At 46.4% G+C, this 17495-nt stretch overlaps 1 protein-coding gene across 5 annotated transcripts in view; it reads right to left on the bottom strand.

The window, feature by feature from the left end:
* Positions 1–17495, bottom strand: part of LOC122542112 (voltage-dependent T-type calcium channel subunit alpha-1I) — a 483496-nt gene that overhangs the window by 200176 nt on the left and 265825 nt on the right. The window contains exons 2-3 of one of the 5 annotated variants that reach the window (XM_087978230.1): positions 17137–17248; positions 16293–16426 (exon numbers count right to left, since the gene is read on the bottom strand). The exons of the other annotated variants lie outside the window; for them this stretch is intronic. Coding sequence (XP_087834356.1) covers positions 16293–16426; positions 17137–17248 — 246 coding nt within the window. The remainder of the gene's footprint in view (positions 1–16292; positions 16427–17136; positions 17249–17495) is intronic. 5 annotated transcript variants of the gene reach the window in all.

Genomic DNA, 17495 nt, shown 5'->3' on the forward strand with positions numbered 1-17495 from the left:
GATCATGACTGATTCTCTACGCTACATTCCCTCCATAACTCTTTGATGCCTTTAAAATATAAAAAATGAATCAATCTCATTCTTGAAGGTAATCAGCGGCCTGACTTCCACAGCCTTTTGCAATAGAGAATTCCACAGGTTCACTCCACCGTGAGTGAAGAAATCTTCCTCATTTCACTCCCTAACCAAGGAAGATGTCCTGTTGGTATCTAGTCTGTCCAACCCTGTTGATACAATTCGATCAGATGCTCTCTCGTTCTTCTAAACTCTGGGCAAGCCAAACTAGTTGCTCCTCACAGGACAGTACTGCCGTCCCCAGAACCAGCCCGAGGGAACCAAGACACGTTCAATGGAAGGACTACAAACACTCAGACACCTCCTCACTGAGCGTAGGGTCAATGGAACTCCAGAGTCGGGGATTATTACAAAAATAACCTCTAGGACTCTCTCTCTGTCTCATTAAATATAGTTTATTGCAGTGAGATTAATGGAGCTGGAGTCACAGAGTCAGACAGCACAGATACAGAACCTTCGGCCCAACCAGTCCGTGCCGGCCATAATCCCAAACTAAACTGCTCCTGGCCCTTCAAACCTTTCCTATTCATGTAATTATCCAAATATCTTTTAAATATTGAAACTGTACCAACATCCACTCTTCCTCTGGCAGTTCATTCCGCACACGAACCACTCTCTGTGTAAAAAGGTTGCCCCCCGCCCCGTGTCCTCTTTAAATCCTTCCCCCCTTGTCTTAAAAATGTGCCCCTAGTTTTGAACTCCCCTGCCCTAGGGAAAAGAATTTGCCATTCACCTTATCTATGCCCCTCCTGATTTTATAAAGCTCTACAAGGTCACCCCTCAACCTCCAGTGAAAAAGACCCAGCCTTTCCTTCTATGTTTATATCTCAAACCCTCCATTCCTGACAACATCTTGGTAAACCTTTTCTGAACTCTCTCCAACTTAACAATAAGGAGAAAGTGAGGACTGCAGATGCTGGGGATCAGAGTCGAGAGTGTGGTGCTGGAAAAGCACAGCAGGTCAGGCAGCATCCGAGGAGCAGGAGAATTGACATTTCGGGCAAAAGCCCCTCATTGGGAACTCCACTTAGTATTCCAGAAGAGGCCTCACCAATGTGCTGTACAACCTCAAATGACATCCCAATGACTATACTCAAAGATCTGAGTAGTGAAGTCAAGAATGCTAAATGCCTTCTTAACCAAAGAATTCTGTACCTGAACCTCTAGGTCTCTCTGTTGTATAACAGTACCCATTGCCCTACCATTAACTATATAAGTCCTGCCCTTGTGTGTTTTACCAAAATGCAGAACTTCACATTTATCCAAATTAAACTCCATCTGCCATTCCTCGGGTCAATTGACCCAGGTGGCACAGGCAAGTTACACATCACCCTCCTTCCCATCAGAAATACCAGCCACCCCATTTCCAAATCCAGCTGATCCTGGAGTTTTCAGTGTACATCCGTTATCCCGAGTGAGCTACAGTTCAGACAGCTAACGGGCAACATGGAGATTCCTGTCGTAAATGGCTGGCAGGTGAAGGAATATATCGGAGTGGTATGGCGGCTCAGTGGTTAGCACTGCTGCATCACAGCACCAGGGACCAGGGTTTAATTCTACCCTCAGGGACTGTCTGTGTGGAGTTTGCACATTCTCCCCGTGTCCGCGTGGGTTTCCTCTGGGTGCTCCGGTTTCCTCCCAGAGTCCAAAGATGAGCAGGTCAGGTGAATTGGCCAAGCTAAATTGCCCGTAGTGTTAGGTGCATTAGTCGGGGTAAGTATAGGGTAGGGGGAATGGGTCTGGGCTACGCTTTGGAGGGTCGGTGTGGACTTGTTTGGCCAAAGAGCCTGTTTCCATACTGTTGGGAAGCTCATCTAAAATAAAGGCCCCATGACATGAGAAACTTTCTTCAGAAGCTAATTCAGGTCGACTGTTACTATCAGCCTAGCATTAAAACTTGTAAAACGAAAGGTTATCCCCATGTCATTAACAGAAAGGAAATTACATACAAAGAAGGAACTAGATCAGACCACTCAGCCCATCGAGTCTGTTCCACCAAACAATAAGATCGCGACTGATCTGATTTTAACCTCAACTCTGCATTCCTGCCTGTCATCTGATAATCTTTCATCCCTTTGATCATCAAGAAATTACCTACTTTCAAAATACTTGAGATGCTGCACCCTCTGCATATTGTCTGAGGTACCGTCAGAGCAGTTTCTGTCAGGCAAACAAACAGTCCCATGATACTATTCGAAAACCCGTGGGGGAGTGCAGTGCAATCTCTGGGATCAGGAACGGGGATGATGGCCGGATTACCACACTGTTCTGTGTGGCAGCTTGCTGTGTGCAAATTGGTTGCTGCATTGGAAGAGTTGATGGGATTTCAAAAAAACGTAGTCATTGGCAGCAGGACACTTTGGGATGTACTGAGGCAGTGAATGATGCGACAGAAATGAAAACTCTCTGTTTCTTAAAATGTGCAAATTGCCCTGCTAGTGGTGCTGGGTAGGGGTTAGATGATGGAGAGTATTGGGAGGGGATTGGATGATGGGAAGTGTTGGGTGGGGGGGGTGGGTGATGGGGAGTGTTGGGTGGGGGGGGGTGGGTGATGGGGAGTGTTGGGTGGGGGGGTGGGTGATGGGGAGTGTTGGGTGGGGTGGGTGGGTGATGGGGAGTGTTGGGTGGGGTGGGTGGGTGATGGGGAGTGTTGGGTACGGGATGGAAGATGGGGAGTGTTGGGTGGGGGGGTGGGTGATGGGGAGTGTTGGGTAGGGGATGGATGATGGGGAGTTTTGGGTGGGGGGGGGGGGGTGATATGGACTGTTCTATGGGGAGTGGATGTTGGAGAGGAAGGTGTTGGAGGCATTTAAACCACTGTCAGTCTCCCAGCATTTCCACAGCCTTACAAATGAAATTTTTTTGATTTCAGGTCATGGAGTGACCCCTCGAGGGGAGTGAGCAGCAACACAGTGACAGGAACCACAGGCACTTCCAAGCAAGGGCACCTTCAGCCTGGAGCCTGAGCGGTGTAGTTAGCTCGTGGTTACAGTCCCTGATCTATCAGTCCCGTTCAGTTCTCTGAAAAGGCTGGTTGCCCCAAGGTTAGGAGACTGCCAACAATGGCCATTCTGCCAGTAAACCCGCACTGAATTGGTCAGAGGCAATCACCCCAGTCAAGAGGGTAATAGATGATTGCATAGATAAAATTAATGGGCAAGGGTATGGGGGAAGGCGATTGGTACAAGGTAACGAGCCGGTGTAGACAAGATGGGCTGACTGGTCTCCTTCTGCTCTGCAACAAATTCTGTGTGGAGGGCGCTAAGGGGTTAAACAAAGTGAGGTAGCAGCAATGCTAGAGTGCAGCATGCAGCAAGGGACTGCAAGGCCATAACAAACAGGAACGCCATTTGGCCCCTCGATCCTGCTCTGCCATTCAGTACAATCGTGACTCACCCAACATTCCTCACGTCTACTTTCCTGTCCTTTCCCTGTAACCCGTGATTCCCCGTCTGATCAAGAATCGATCTCAGCCTTAAATATACACGAGGCCTCTGCCCCCACAGCTCTCTCTGTGACAAGGAGTTCCAAAGACTCACAACCCTCTGACAGAAGAGATTCCTCCTCAGCTCAGTCTTAAATTGGTGCCCCTTTATTCTGAGACTGTGCCCTCTGCTCCGAGACTCTCCCCTGATGGGAAACACCCTCTCAGCATCCACCCTGTCAAACCCCTTCAGACTCCGAGATGTTTCAATGGGATCAACTCCCATTCTTCGAAACTCCAGGGAGTAGAGACCCAGCCTGTTTAGCCTTTGCTCATAAGACAATCCCTCCATCCCGGAGACCATCCTACTGAACCTCCTCTGGACTCCCTCCAATGAAACAACATCTTTCCTTAAATAAGGTGAGGGAGGGTTGGGGGGTGGTGGTGCTAAAACTGCTCACAGTATTCCAGGTGTGCTCTCACCACCACCTTGTACAGTTGCAGTAAGACTTGCCCACTCTCATATTCCAACCACTTTGTAATAAAGACCAACATTCCACTTACCTCCCTGTTACCTACTAGTCTGCACGCTAGCTTTCTGTGTTCTGTGTACAAGCGTACAAACTGCAGCACAGTGGAACCGCAGCATGGTGGCTCAGTGGTTAGCACTGCTGCCTCAGGCGACTGTCTGTGTGGAACTTGCACGTTCTCCCTGTGTCTGTTTCGGTGCTCCGGTTTCCTCCCACAATCCAAAGATGTGCAGGTTAGATGAATTGACCATGCTAAATTGTTAGGGGCATTAGTCAGATGGGTCTGGGTGGGTTACTCTTCAGAGGGTCAGTGTGTACTAGTTGGGCCGAATGGTCTGTTTCCACACAGTCCACCCCCAAGTCTCAAATTCTGAATCTAATCCATCCATTCTTCTGACTAAACTGACAACAGTTGAGCCCAGGGGTCTGAGGCCAGAATGGGAAGCCCCTCAGGAAGAGGCAAAGATGGTGTTTTGCACCAACCTCACCCAGGGGCCCAGCTCTTGGCGCTGGGAATAGGTGCTTGAATCCTGCCTCAGTAACTGGGGGAGTTCAAAACTTCAATATAAAATACTCAGTAATGATACTGTCATCTGAAAAAAAAACTTTATAAAAGCAAAGTTCTACAAAGGATTAATGTCAGCAATAAAAACAGCAAATACTGGAGAAACTCAGCAGGTCTGGTAGCATCTGTGAAGACAGAAACAAAGTGGATATTTCCACTTGCAGATGAACTGAAGGGGGGTGGAAAAATTTTTTTTAATGCTGTTGACAAAGAAGGAAGAGGAGCGAGATGGTCAGGCAAATGGACATACATGGGATAGTGTAGGTGGGATGGGCTTCAGGTTAGTATGACAGGGCAGCGCAACATCGAGGGCCGAAGGGCCTGTACTGGGCTGTAATGTTCTATGTTCTATGTTCTATATGGTGAGGGTGCCTAAAGGCGGAGGGGAGTGTTAATGGTGGAGAAACGATACAGAAGGAGAGTAAGTGTTAATAGCAGAAAGTAGGTCAGCTCCACTCCAAGCAAACCAGAAACTGGAAGGGAAGGGACATAATCAAAATGATGGACAATGTTCTTGGTTTGAAGCTGTTGAAGTAAATGTTGAGTCCTAAGGACAGTACAGTCATAGAGTCATAGAGATGTACAGCATGGAAACAGACCCTTCGGTCCAACCCATCGATGCCGACCAGATATCCCAACCCAATCTCGTCCCACCTGCCAGCACCCAACCCATATCCCTCCAAAGGGAAAGTGAGGATCAGTTCCTGCATCTTAGTCTGGGGTTTGCTGGAACACAGGGATAGAAATGATAGTGTGGGAGCAAGATGGTGTATAGAACTGAAACAGAGGGTTGGGATTACCCTTGTAGAGTGAGAGAAGGTGTTCTGTGAAGCAATCACACAGTCTACATGTGGTCTTGCCAAGGTAAAGGAGTACACATTGTGAGCAGTGATTGCAACAGACTCGCTTGAAGGGAATACAAGTAAAGCACTGCTTTGGGTGTGCTTGGGGCTCAGACAGCATGGAGGGAGGAGACTGAGTGATTATACCTTCAGCTGTTGGACGTGAAACTAGCATGGGAAGGCGAGGAGGTGTTCAGAATGGACAAGGATGTCATGGAGGGAATGGTCCCTGTGGAATGTTGCCAGTGGAGAGGAGGGGAGGAAACATTTGGTGGTGACATCCTGCTGGAGGATGATCTTTTGGATTTAGATGTTATTCGGGTGGAAACTGATGCCATGGCAAAGCCTGTCATTGTACTAGGTTCAACTGAATAGCCTGCTGGGAATATTTCAGAGGGCAGTTAAACATCAACCACATTGCTGTGGGTCTGGAGTCACGTGTAGACCAGACCAGGTAAGGACAACAGATATCCTCCCATAAAGGGCATTAGTCAACCAGATGGGATTTTACAACAATTTTGAATCCCTACAGTGTGGAAGCAGGCCATTCAGCCCATCAAGTCCACACTGACCCTCCCATCCAGACCCACCCTATAACCCAGCATTTCCTCATGGCTAACCCACCTAGCCTTCACATCGCTGGCCACTTTGCATGGCCAATCCACCAAACCTGCACATTTTTGGACTGTGGGAGGAAACTGGAGCACCCGGAGGAAACCCCACACAGACACGGGGACACTCCACACAGACAGTCACCCAAGGCTGGAATCGAACCTGGGCCCCTGGCACTGTGAGACAGCAGTGCTAACCACTGAGCAATCGTGCCATCCTTAATTGGCAGTGGTTAGAAAGTGACCATGAGCTTAGCTTTTAATTCCAGTTTTCTAAATTCAGATTCCAGAATCTGCTGTGGTGGGAGTGAGCATATTAGCCTGATGTTCTGGATTACTAACCCAGTGATATTATCACTACACCACCAGCTCTGCTTCCTGATGTTTCACAACTCAAGGCTTGATTGAGACAGTGATAGGGGGCTGGGCTACCCAGACTGATAGTTCTTGCTCTGACACTCACTTCCCCACCACAGTCTCACACCACACAGACTGAGTGTGAGGGAGAACTGTAATTCCTCTATTTACAGTTAACAGTGACAGGTTGCTCTGTTCTGGTCATGTATGAATCATCCACCTCTCTAATGCCAACTCCTATAAGTGCTCAGTACACAGCTGGCAAAGGTGAGCACTTCACTTGCATCCAATCCATCTTGACTCAGTCTCTCTACGTCTCTGCATTCCCTCTAACCTTGCAGATTTCTCATCTAACATTTCGGTCTAGCTCACCACTCAAACTGTTAAGGTCTTTCAGGGCAGCAGGTAGTGTCCCTGCCTCTGAACTCGGAACACTGGGCTCGATTCCACCCTCGGGCGACTCTGTGTGGATTTTGCACATTCTCCCCGTGTCTGCGTGGGTTTCCTTCGGGTGCTCCGGTTTCCTCCCACAATCCAAAGATTTGCAGGTCAGGGTGGATCGGCCGTGCTAAAATGCCCAAAGTATCAAGGGGGTGTAGGTTGGGTGGGTTAGCCATGGGAAATGCAGGGTTACGGAGATGTTGGGGGGTCTCGGTGGGATGCTCTTCAGAGGGGTGGTGTGGACTCGATGGGCCGAATGGTCTGTTTTCACACTGCAGGGATTCTATGATTCTTATGAGTCCCGCTCCAGGGCTCAATGGCGAGGGAAGGTGGGTTTATAACACAGCAAACAGCTTGAATATTGACCTGTATTCTCTTCAGAACATGGCAGATGGTAAGAATGGGTGGCAGATGGGTTTCCTGTTTGGTCATGTGATTGCCACAACCCCTGGCTAGCTGTGCTTGCCACTCCCCTGTGGTAAAGACTCCACGTTAGGCAGCATGAAGCATCCTCACTCTGAAGGAGAAACACCAAAACCATCATGTGAGCATCTACCGAATAATGCTCACCAGCTCCCGCAGCCATCTTCTGGGCCAGTCACAACCTGGGCATTCCGAATTGATCACTTACCACCCGGTCCTATCTGAGGGCTCAGTTTTGTTTGCGAATTGTTGCATATCGCAGTCCAAACCTCTCGCAGCCTTCCATTTGCTTCAATCTCCATCACCTCCCAATCTCTGCTGATTAAGCTCCACTTGCCTACCTGCCTCTCCCTTGCTGACTGACACTGCTTCCATAAGCCTTTCCTGATGAAGGGCTTATGCCCGAAATGTCGATTCTCCTGCAGGTTGCCTGACCTGCTGTGATTTTCCAGCGCCACACTCTCAACACTGCTTCCTTAATGTCTAATACACTCGAAGGAGAATGTTTAACCTCAGCTATAGCCTGACCCACCTCTAACTCTCCGACACTCTAATATCCCCTCCTAAAGCCACCATCCCCAATTTCTCTCCCCCTTATCCTGACTCTAGCCTGCACATTTATCTTTAAATCCTGCCTCCTTTCACATGGCCCCCCCAGTCATTGACTGTTTCTCGGGTTTCTCCCTTATTAAAATTCAGCCCTTAACTAAAAAATACAAATTTCAAAGCACTGTCAAATCTTTCAAAGCTTATGCAATCAGTTTAGGAAGTAGTTAGGATCTCTCTCTCTCTCTCTCTCTCAGAATGAACCTGGATGCTCTGCTCCCCATCGAGTCCCTTGTGAACATGTTTAAATTGGGCTTCACGTGATATTTGACATCTGTTGCTTTTCATTCCCATGTTCCAGCCAAAAACACAGCTGGTGCCCAGGGTCAAAGGGCATGTAAATCACATGACCCTGCAGTTGCCCTCTGTGACAGAAACTTCAGTGAAAACAAAGAAGTACAAACATGGAACCTTCTTCACAGAGTTTTGCTTTTTTGATGCACATTGTTCCTCATGGGATTACCATCCACCTGGGTTTTAATTAGACCATCTCATGGTGTCTATAAAACTATCTCCCGGTAGTTCCACTGTCATCCAGTAGATGGTCAGGAGGTATTAGTTACTGAGTGTTAGAATGACCTTACCTTGAGCCCTTAGTTGTGCCTCAGTGGATAGGACTTTGGAGGCAAAGGTTGTGTGTTTGTGTCAAAGATTCTAGCACAGACCCAAGGTCCTCTCTGTTCCCTGAGGTGGATATAATCAACTATTTTAAAGAAGAACATCTCTCATGTCATGGACCATCATTTATTCCTCTGAGAACCCATGACCACTTCCATCCAGAAGGACAAAGGCAGCAGCTACATGCACCACCTGCAAGTTCCCCTCCCTCACCTGACATAGAAATATATTCCCGTACCTTCAGTCAAAATCCAGTAACTTACTCCCTAAGGCATTGTGGATGTCCCTATATACCAAGGGATTTGGTTTTTGGGAAAAGACAAGGCTGAGATGTGAACTCATTGAGGTCTTTGATGTCACGATCGGCTTGATGTCGAGATGAAGTTTCTACTTGTGGGGATGGCCAAACCCAAGGTCTGTAAACACAAGGTGATCCCTAAAGATTCCCTGGGGTGTTCAGGAGAAAGCTTTCCTTCCAGAGAGAGCACTGATCACTACCTACTGCTACAGGCAGTGATCAATGACTCACTGATACATTTACATGGAAGCTGGATAGATTGATGAGGGAGAAAGGATTTACTGACAAGGTTCCAGAGGAGTGGGAGGAGGTCTGGGTGCAAATTGAGCACCGCGGGGGGATATTATGGGCCCTATGGGAAACATGGCCTTCTGGGTGACTGGATCAAGTGGAATGTGGAATTCCAGATGACATTAGCAGTGGGTTTAGGGTGTGTCGAGCGTTACGCTGGTCAGTGTGGACTGATTTCCACACTGTAGGGGATCTAATAATCATGATGCACACATGAATAAAGTGAAGTATTTACAAGTGAGATTAAATTTTGATGTAAATCCACGCCAACTTTGTGTTTGGCTGTGCAGTTGGAGCAGCAAGTTGTGGCAGTGATGCAGAGCCTCTCATAGATACAGCACCGCCACTGTACAGCAGGTTTCACAAATGAGAAACCTCTCCAGCTGCTGATTCGAACGTTTTGCATGTCTGCTGCTGATACGTAGGAAAAGTCAAAAGGAGACAGCGGAATTGGTGCCCAGTTCTGGTTACAACATCAGGAATGACTCAGTGTTGATAAAATCCCAAACCCTTGGTCATGATGGGTTGAATGGCCTATTTCTGCACTGTAGGCGTGATGCGCTTCTCCATAATGTATTAGCGACAAGTTATATCAAACCATTAATTGCAACTGATTCCAGTTCCACACCTGCCCCGGTGAAATGAGATGATCCTTTGCACCTTCTCTTGCATCGAGCAGCTGGCTGTCAGGAAAGTTAAATTGTCCCAGTGATTGCCTCAATTATCTTTATTAATACTGCAGTTATTAAACACAACATGACACCTGCAAGACAGCATCTAACAGCTTGAGTCAGTCATAGGTTGCTTTAAAATGAGTGGGTCAGATAACCCTGTCACTGCCCCTCCTGAAGCTTGCCTGAATTTCATTGTAAGTAAATCACTGACGTTGAACAATCGAGCTACATCCCGCATTGCTCTCCTGCCTCTCTGCTCCTTCAAGCTCAGTCCACGGCTGTTTATTTCTCCTCTAAAGCCAGGCACTGTCTTAAGCAATCAGTATGTCTCAGGGCTGTTGCTTAGTAATGCTGGATGGTCCTGTCTAAATCAAGGCAGACTGACAAGAAATGTATTAATGGTCCCCTTGGCTCAAAACTCAACTGTCAAGACGAGAGGAGAGGGAGAACGGAATTGAGAATGACATCTGGAGTGCTTGTTCTATATAATCTTCCAGAGAGTGCAAAGCGATTTTCTAAGTGCACTTCCCAACATATAAACAGCCTGCACATTTGTTTCATCTCTCTTACTCTCCCAAAGTGTTGACCTTGCCTTGGAGTGTGGACTTATGGCTGACAGCCCCCACTCCAGCTCCCATGGGTGGGGTTGCCAACTCAAGGTGGGCATCTTCCTGAATCTTTCAACATGTGATCATCTGCCCACCCCTCCCCGCCCAGCACCCCCTCACCATTTGTCACCCAGCACTTCCACCCTCGTCATGCCCAGCACCCAATGGCCAATCATTGCCTTCAGATGGATGACCCTTGGCTAGTTTCTTTCCCTATGGTCAACATTTCAAAAGATTGGATTCCCTACAGTGTGGAAACACGCTATTTGGCCTAACAAGTTCACACCGACCCTCTGAAGAGTAACCCACCCAGACCCATTTCCCTCTGACTACAGCAACTAACACTACGGGCAATTTCCCATGACCAATCCATCCTAATCTGCACATCCCTAGACACTATGGGCAATTTCCCAAGGCCAATCCATCCTAACCTGCACATCCCTAGACACTATGGGCAATTTCCCAAGGCCAATCCATCCTAACCTGCACATCCCTAGACACTATGGGCAATTTCCCAAGGCCAATCCATCCTAACCTGCACATCCCTAGACACTATGGGCAATTTCCCAAGGCCAATCCATCCTAACCTGCACATCCCTAGACACTATGGGCAATTTCCCAAGGCCAATCCATCCTAACCTGCACATCCCTAGACACTATGGGCAATTTCCCAAGGCCAATCCATCCTAACCTGCACATCCCTAGACACTATGGACAATTTCCCAAGGCCAATCCATCCTAACCTGCACATCCCTAGACACTATGGGCAATTTCCCAAGGCCAATCCATCCTAACCTGCACATCCCTAGACACTATGGGCAATTTCCCATGACCAATCCATCCTAACCTGCACATCCCTAGACACTATGGGCAATTTAGCATGGCCAATCCACCCTAACCTGCACATCTTTGGACTGTGGGAGGAAACCGGAGCACCCAGAGGAAACCCACACAGACACGGGGAGAACGTGCAAACTCCACACAGACTGACAGTCATCTGAGGCTGGTATCGAATTCAGGTCCCTGGCACAGTGAGGCAGCAGTGCTAACTACTGAGCCTTATTAACAAACTTTCAAACAAAAACACTTTTAAAAAACACTATGATATTTTCTCTAAGGCTTTTACTCTTTAGCTCGGGAGAACTCACGGGCAATTTTAGAGAGTTGGCATCACTGGCATTAATACTGACCTCCATTAACAGAGAGTGCCATAAGGTTTTTAAACAACATGGCCAGGTGGTCAATCTAGATTATGTTCTCGGCTGACAAGCTGGGTCACAGTTGATATAGGGTCGGAAACAGGGTGTGAGCTGGAGGTGGGCGGCTCCCACAGAGACATCACAAGCCCAGGTTTGTCCCTTTCTGGGTCCCTCCCTCTTCCCAGGGCACCTTGTCCATTTGCCTCCTCAGAACCAGAGAAACTGTGACCCAGAGTGAAAGGGCTTACAAAGTTCATTTCCTCTGGTGGGAGACTGATGAAGAAGTTGGAGAGAAAGCTCTTTATGCAGAACATTTCTGGAGCCTGGAGTATTTTATTACAGGGACATACCATTGCATCTTTTAAAGGGAAGAGAAGGTAAACATTTGAGCAAGAGGAAAGCGCAGGGTTACACCGAGGGATTGGCTCGTTGGTATGAATTCAGGATTACTTTCATTTGAAAAATAAGCTTACACTGACACAAGGAGCTCAAGAAGCAACTGCTTTGCTGTAAAGCTTGCAAATTCTTTTGAAAGGATTAACTTTATTAAAGGCTTGAACCAACATAAAAGATCCGAAAATTCTCCATCTCACTCTCTGCTAATAAAACTCCATTTTCGGTCTCTTAGCTGTCTGCTCCAAACCAATCATCTCACTGAGCTCTGTCAGACTCTAGTTGTTAAGGGGGGGTGGTGTTTACAAAGCTCCCTCTCATACTGAGATGAAATATTTATTCCTATATTCCTGCTTTGTATGTTCATCTACACTCCCCTGAAAACATGCAATGGTCTCTATTTTCACCTACCCTTTTCCTCATCCATCCCTTTTACACTCAAGCTACAAATCAGGAGAAGGAGTGGGCCATTTGGCCCCTTGTGCCCTGCTCTACCATTCAATAAGCTCTTTTGATGTTGCCTTAATTCTTGAAATATTTGTGAAGCAAAACTTTATTCAATGGCCCGACATTCATTGCTCTCTGCGGAAGAGAATCCTAAGCACATATACCCCTCTGAAAGAATTCCTCTTCATCTCTAAGTTAAACGGGGAGACTTCTTATTTTGAAACTCGACTCCTTAATGCCAGTATCCCAACCGTGGGCAAATATCTGCTTTGCATTGTCTGTAAACTCACGGATCATGAGTCCACCTCTCTCCCTCTTGATCTGCTTTGCATTCTTAGAGTAAAGAATCCAAAGCGCCCCTCACTGATGTTCAGCTGGGAGATATGCTCAGGGACTGCCTCTGTGCCTACTGTCCAGTCACAGGGGTCTGCAATCTTGGTAGGAGGCCAGATGTGGTCAGTGCCAATGCAGAACATAGGGAAGGAGAGGGCACCTTGTCGAAGCCTCCAAAGAACATAAAACAAGGTGAACACTACATGTAGTTCCCAGAATATTCCCAAGCAAGGGAACTCCCCTACACTCAGCCCCCATCACCCTCTTGTGGCATTGACTCATCTCAGGGAGGATGACCCAGAGACAGCAAGGGGTCAACGCACTGGCCTGTCACTGAAAATCGTCATGGATGTATCACCAAACTTGGCCTGAAGGTCAAACTAGATTCTAATGCACTGTGCAGTTACTAGGCTCCAGCCAGAACTAAAGAGCACCTAAACTCATTGTTATCTGCATCCCAACAAGGAGATTCTATCCTGTAAATGTGTCCTTTGGAAAAACCCAAAACCCATCTGACCAAGCTCACAAACCAGGCTGACGACTCACCAGTTGTCAAGAGTGTGGTGCTGGAAAAGCACAGCAGGTCAGACAGCATCCGAGGAGCAGGAGAATCGACGTCTCTGACAATAAGCCTCTCCTGCTCCTCGGATGCTGCCTGACCTGCTGTGTTTTTCCAGCACCACACTCTCCACTCTGCAGCATCTGCAGTCCTCACTGTCTCCTGATGACTCTCCAGTGTCACATGACTCACCACTTAAAGGGACACTGTCCCAACATAACACGCACCCGATTATAAAACTGAACAGATTTTCCCCTCTCCCCACCTTCTGTCCAATGAGTTATAACATCTCAGAGCCTCATTGTCTGACCAGACCTTTACTGTAATTCTTTCTCTCTCTCTTCTCTCACTGTGCTTCCTATGGTAAGGTCAGTAGATATTTTGTAGAAGGGCTTCAAAATATAAACTGAAAAACAGGAAATTTGAATGATTAGTTACTTTCTTCACAACTCATGGAAGGGGGGAGAAGCTATGTGGTGCTCTTTTGCTGGAATTAAATTTGATACTTTTCCTTGGAAAAAAATGTCTCACTTGCCAAGTGACAGGACTTGGTTGGTTTAAAGTGATGATGTGACACTGAATTTCGAGGAGAGAAAGCAGGCGGGGCACAGATCTCTATAAAACCTGCAGCAAAGGGTATTTGCATTCCCGCTCTGTTGAATTGAAAAGGAAAATGTGATCAAAGGCTTTGCAAAAGGAAACATAATTTATTTTTCTGGCCAAAGCCTAGGTCCAAATGACCAGCCACTGATTTAAGGATCGCTGCAGTTGACAGGCACATGATATCATTGTCAAGAAACCAGAACAAAACAAACGGTGAGAAAAGTCACCTCATTTCCCCCTGTTGCATTGTCCTCTGATCCACAGTCTCGATAACTTTTTTTGCCTCCATTTTCAACCTGTGACATTCCTAAAAAGGCTATTTGCCTTGTCTGTCAGTCTATCCAACGTGTGTGCAAATTAAAGCGTGTGTTTTTACTTGAAGGTGTTATGCTTTAAGTCTACATTATTTTAGTCATTAACATATCCTTAATTGTAATTAATAATGTGTTTTTGCTGCAATGTGGGCCATAAAACATCAGAGCAGGCAAAGGCCATTCAGCCCATTGACTCTGCTCTGCCATCTGCGGAAATCATGGCTGATCTGGTATTTCTCAAATCCTCTTGCCTGTCTTTACCCCATAAAACTTGTGCCCCTTCCTGATTAAAAATCTGTCTGTCTTAGCCTTGACTATATGAAATGACCAAGTGTCAATAACACCTTCTCAGAGGAGCAGACTGTTACAATAAACATTTTAAAAAATTTTCATGTTTATTAATGATACCTGGTGTGAGTCTTGTTTTATCATGGTGAGTAGTCACAGTCTGATAGTCACAATCCCAGATTATTAACTTGGCCATATTGCACACTGCAATGAATTCACTGGCATTGAATAAAAGGGCTTCATTTCCATCACATTTTTCCCAACTGAGTTGTGACACTGTCTCTGACTGAACTCATTATTAACGAAATGACTGTAAATTAGCTTAGATTCCATCATTTTTCTTTATATATTTACCATTTTCCTAATACCATCCTGTTTGACCAACTCTTCCACCTTATTCTGTACTTAAGCCTGTGCTATCCCTGACCTCAGATGGTTTGACTGGGGAGAGTGCAGAAGGAGCTTTACTCTGTATCTAACCCCGTGCTGTCCCTGTCCTGGGAGTATTTCATGGAGAATGGTGTAGAGGAAGCTTTACTCTGTATCTATCCCCATGCTGTCCCTGTTCTGGGAGTCTTTGATGGGGGACAGTTTAGAGGAAGCTTTACTCTGTATCTAACCCTGTGTTGTCCCTGTCCTGCGAATGTTTGATGGGGGACAGTGTAGAGGGAGCTTTACTCTGTATCTAACCCTGCGTGATCCCTGTCCTGGGAGTGTTTCATGGAGAACGGTGTCGAGGGAGCTTTACTCTGTATCTAACCCTGTGCTGTCCCTGGCCTGGGGATGTTTGATGGGGGATGGTGTAGAGGGCACATTACTCTGTATCTAACCCTGTGCTATCCCTGTCCTGGGATTGTTTAATGGGGGACAACGTAGAGAGAGCTTTACTCTGTATCAAATCTTATGCTGTCCTTGTCCTGGGAGAGTTTAATGGGGACAATGTAGAGGGAGCTTTATCTAATATCATGCAGTCCCTATCATGGGAGTGTTTGATGGGATACAGTACAGAGGGAGCTTTACTCTGTATCTAACCCCGTGCTGTCCCTGTGTTGGGAGTGTTTAATGGGAGGACAGTGTAGAGGGAGCTTTACTCTGTATCTAACCCCGTGCTGTCCCTGTCATAGAGTCACAGAGTCATACAGCATGGAAACAGACCCTTCAGTCCAACCAGTCCACGCTGACTATAATCCCAAACTAAACTGGTCCCATCTGTCTATTCCTGGCCCACATCCATCACTTCCTCAGGAAGCTCATTCCACACGAGAATCACCCTTTGCATAAAAAATTTGCCCCTCCTGTCTTTTTTTAAATCTCTCCATCCTGGGAGTATTTGATGGGGCACAGTATAGAAGAAGATTGACTTTGTATCTAACCCTGTGCTGTAACTGTCCTGGAAGTGTTTGATGTGAAAACCTTCTATTCAGAAATGAAATGAGCAGCAAATGTAAATAAAAATGTGAAATATGGATGAACAGCATGTGGCTATGAGATAATCTCCCAGGCAGTATATTTCACAGTCATGTTTCTTATCCAATGACTTTCAAGCATGGTTTGTTCAAAAATCCTGAGGAATTAAACTAAAATATTTTACCAGACATTGAACTTCAACATGAAAACAGAAGAGGGGTAAGGCAAAAATGAAAGGTTTAGAACGAAGCTACATTTAATTTTGAATTTACTCTCTTGATTGTCAACAGCTCAGAAGAAATAATTGACTTGTTCATAAAAATGCTAATTTGCATCTTTCTCTTAACGCTCCGAGCTGAGATTACTTCAGCTCACCTCTCACTTACCCGGACATCACGATGAAAAAATCCAATCGATTCCATGTGTCGCCAAGGTAACACTTCTTCCCGATGATCCCCAAGGCAACCATCTTGACCACCATCTCCATGGCGAAGAAAATAAAGATGAAGTCGTCAAAAGCCTGGAAAGTGATAGTTGCTTTAATTTGGCCCTGGATCATACTTTGTATCTGGTCAAGCTAATCTCAACTTGTCTAACCATCTCCCATCTAAATAATCACCTTGGGCACCACAACCCTCCATATTCCTCCAGTTCTGATCTTTTAGATGCCTCATCCTTTACCAATTTCTGAAGGAATGTCTGTGCCTTCCTCTCGACCCCTCCATATCTCTGTGAAGGACCTCCCTCTTTCATTGTGTCTTTTGGTTACCTCTCCCAGCAACTCTTTATGTGGTGAGGCGTCAAATTTGCTTTGAAAATGTTCCTGTGTAGCCTATTGGGATGTGAAAGCTGCTACATCAATTCAAAATGTTGTTGAGTACTTGTTATCTCAGGACAGTCATTTTGTGCTCAGCCTCTTACAATCTTAGTCTTTGTGTTCAGTGCAAATAACATGAGAGATAATATGCTCAGAACACAGCTACTATTAGGTCCGAAGGAGAGACATGATGAACTCAAAACATTAACTCAGCTTCTCTCTCCTATTCATTTTCTGTGTCTATTTTCGATTTTGTTCAGGTTTCTGTTCATTCTGACTTCGCATTCCCCTTCAAAAGCAATGTGTCCGAGCTTAGGAAACTTGACAATGAGAGATAGTGAGGTGGGAGTGAGGGCTCCTTTTGGATGATGCATGCATTCTAATAGAGAAGGAGGGACATAGTGATTTCCTACCTGTAATATCCTACATCTGTCGCTGGAGCAGTCCACATCTTCACAAGGTTGGTACATTCCCAGAGTGACACAGTTGAGAAGGATGACAAACATACTGACATGCTCAAACCAAGTAGGGAGCTGGAGTTAAGGAAAAGAAATGAACGTGCAACTCGAGACAGATTCACACCCTTCGTCAGAAAAAGCTACTTGGTATAACACGACCAGGTGGTTGTTCTTAAAGTTTTCAGATTGGTTCCAGAACCAAGGTGGGGGGGGGGGGGGGGGTCCCATGCTAAGGATACAGGGCCGTCCATTTAGGATTGAGATCACGAGAAATACCTTCACCCGGAGAGCCAGGAGCCTGTGGAATTCTCTGC

Source organism: Chiloscyllium plagiosum, unplaced genomic scaffold, assembly GCF_037043375.1.
Source record: "Chiloscyllium plagiosum isolate Xiang-an unplaced genomic scaffold, Cpla_swu_hap1 HiC_scaffold_33, whole genome shotgun sequence".
Taxonomy (NCBI): domain Eukaryota; kingdom Metazoa; phylum Chordata; class Chondrichthyes; order Orectolobiformes; family Hemiscylliidae; genus Chiloscyllium; species Chiloscyllium plagiosum.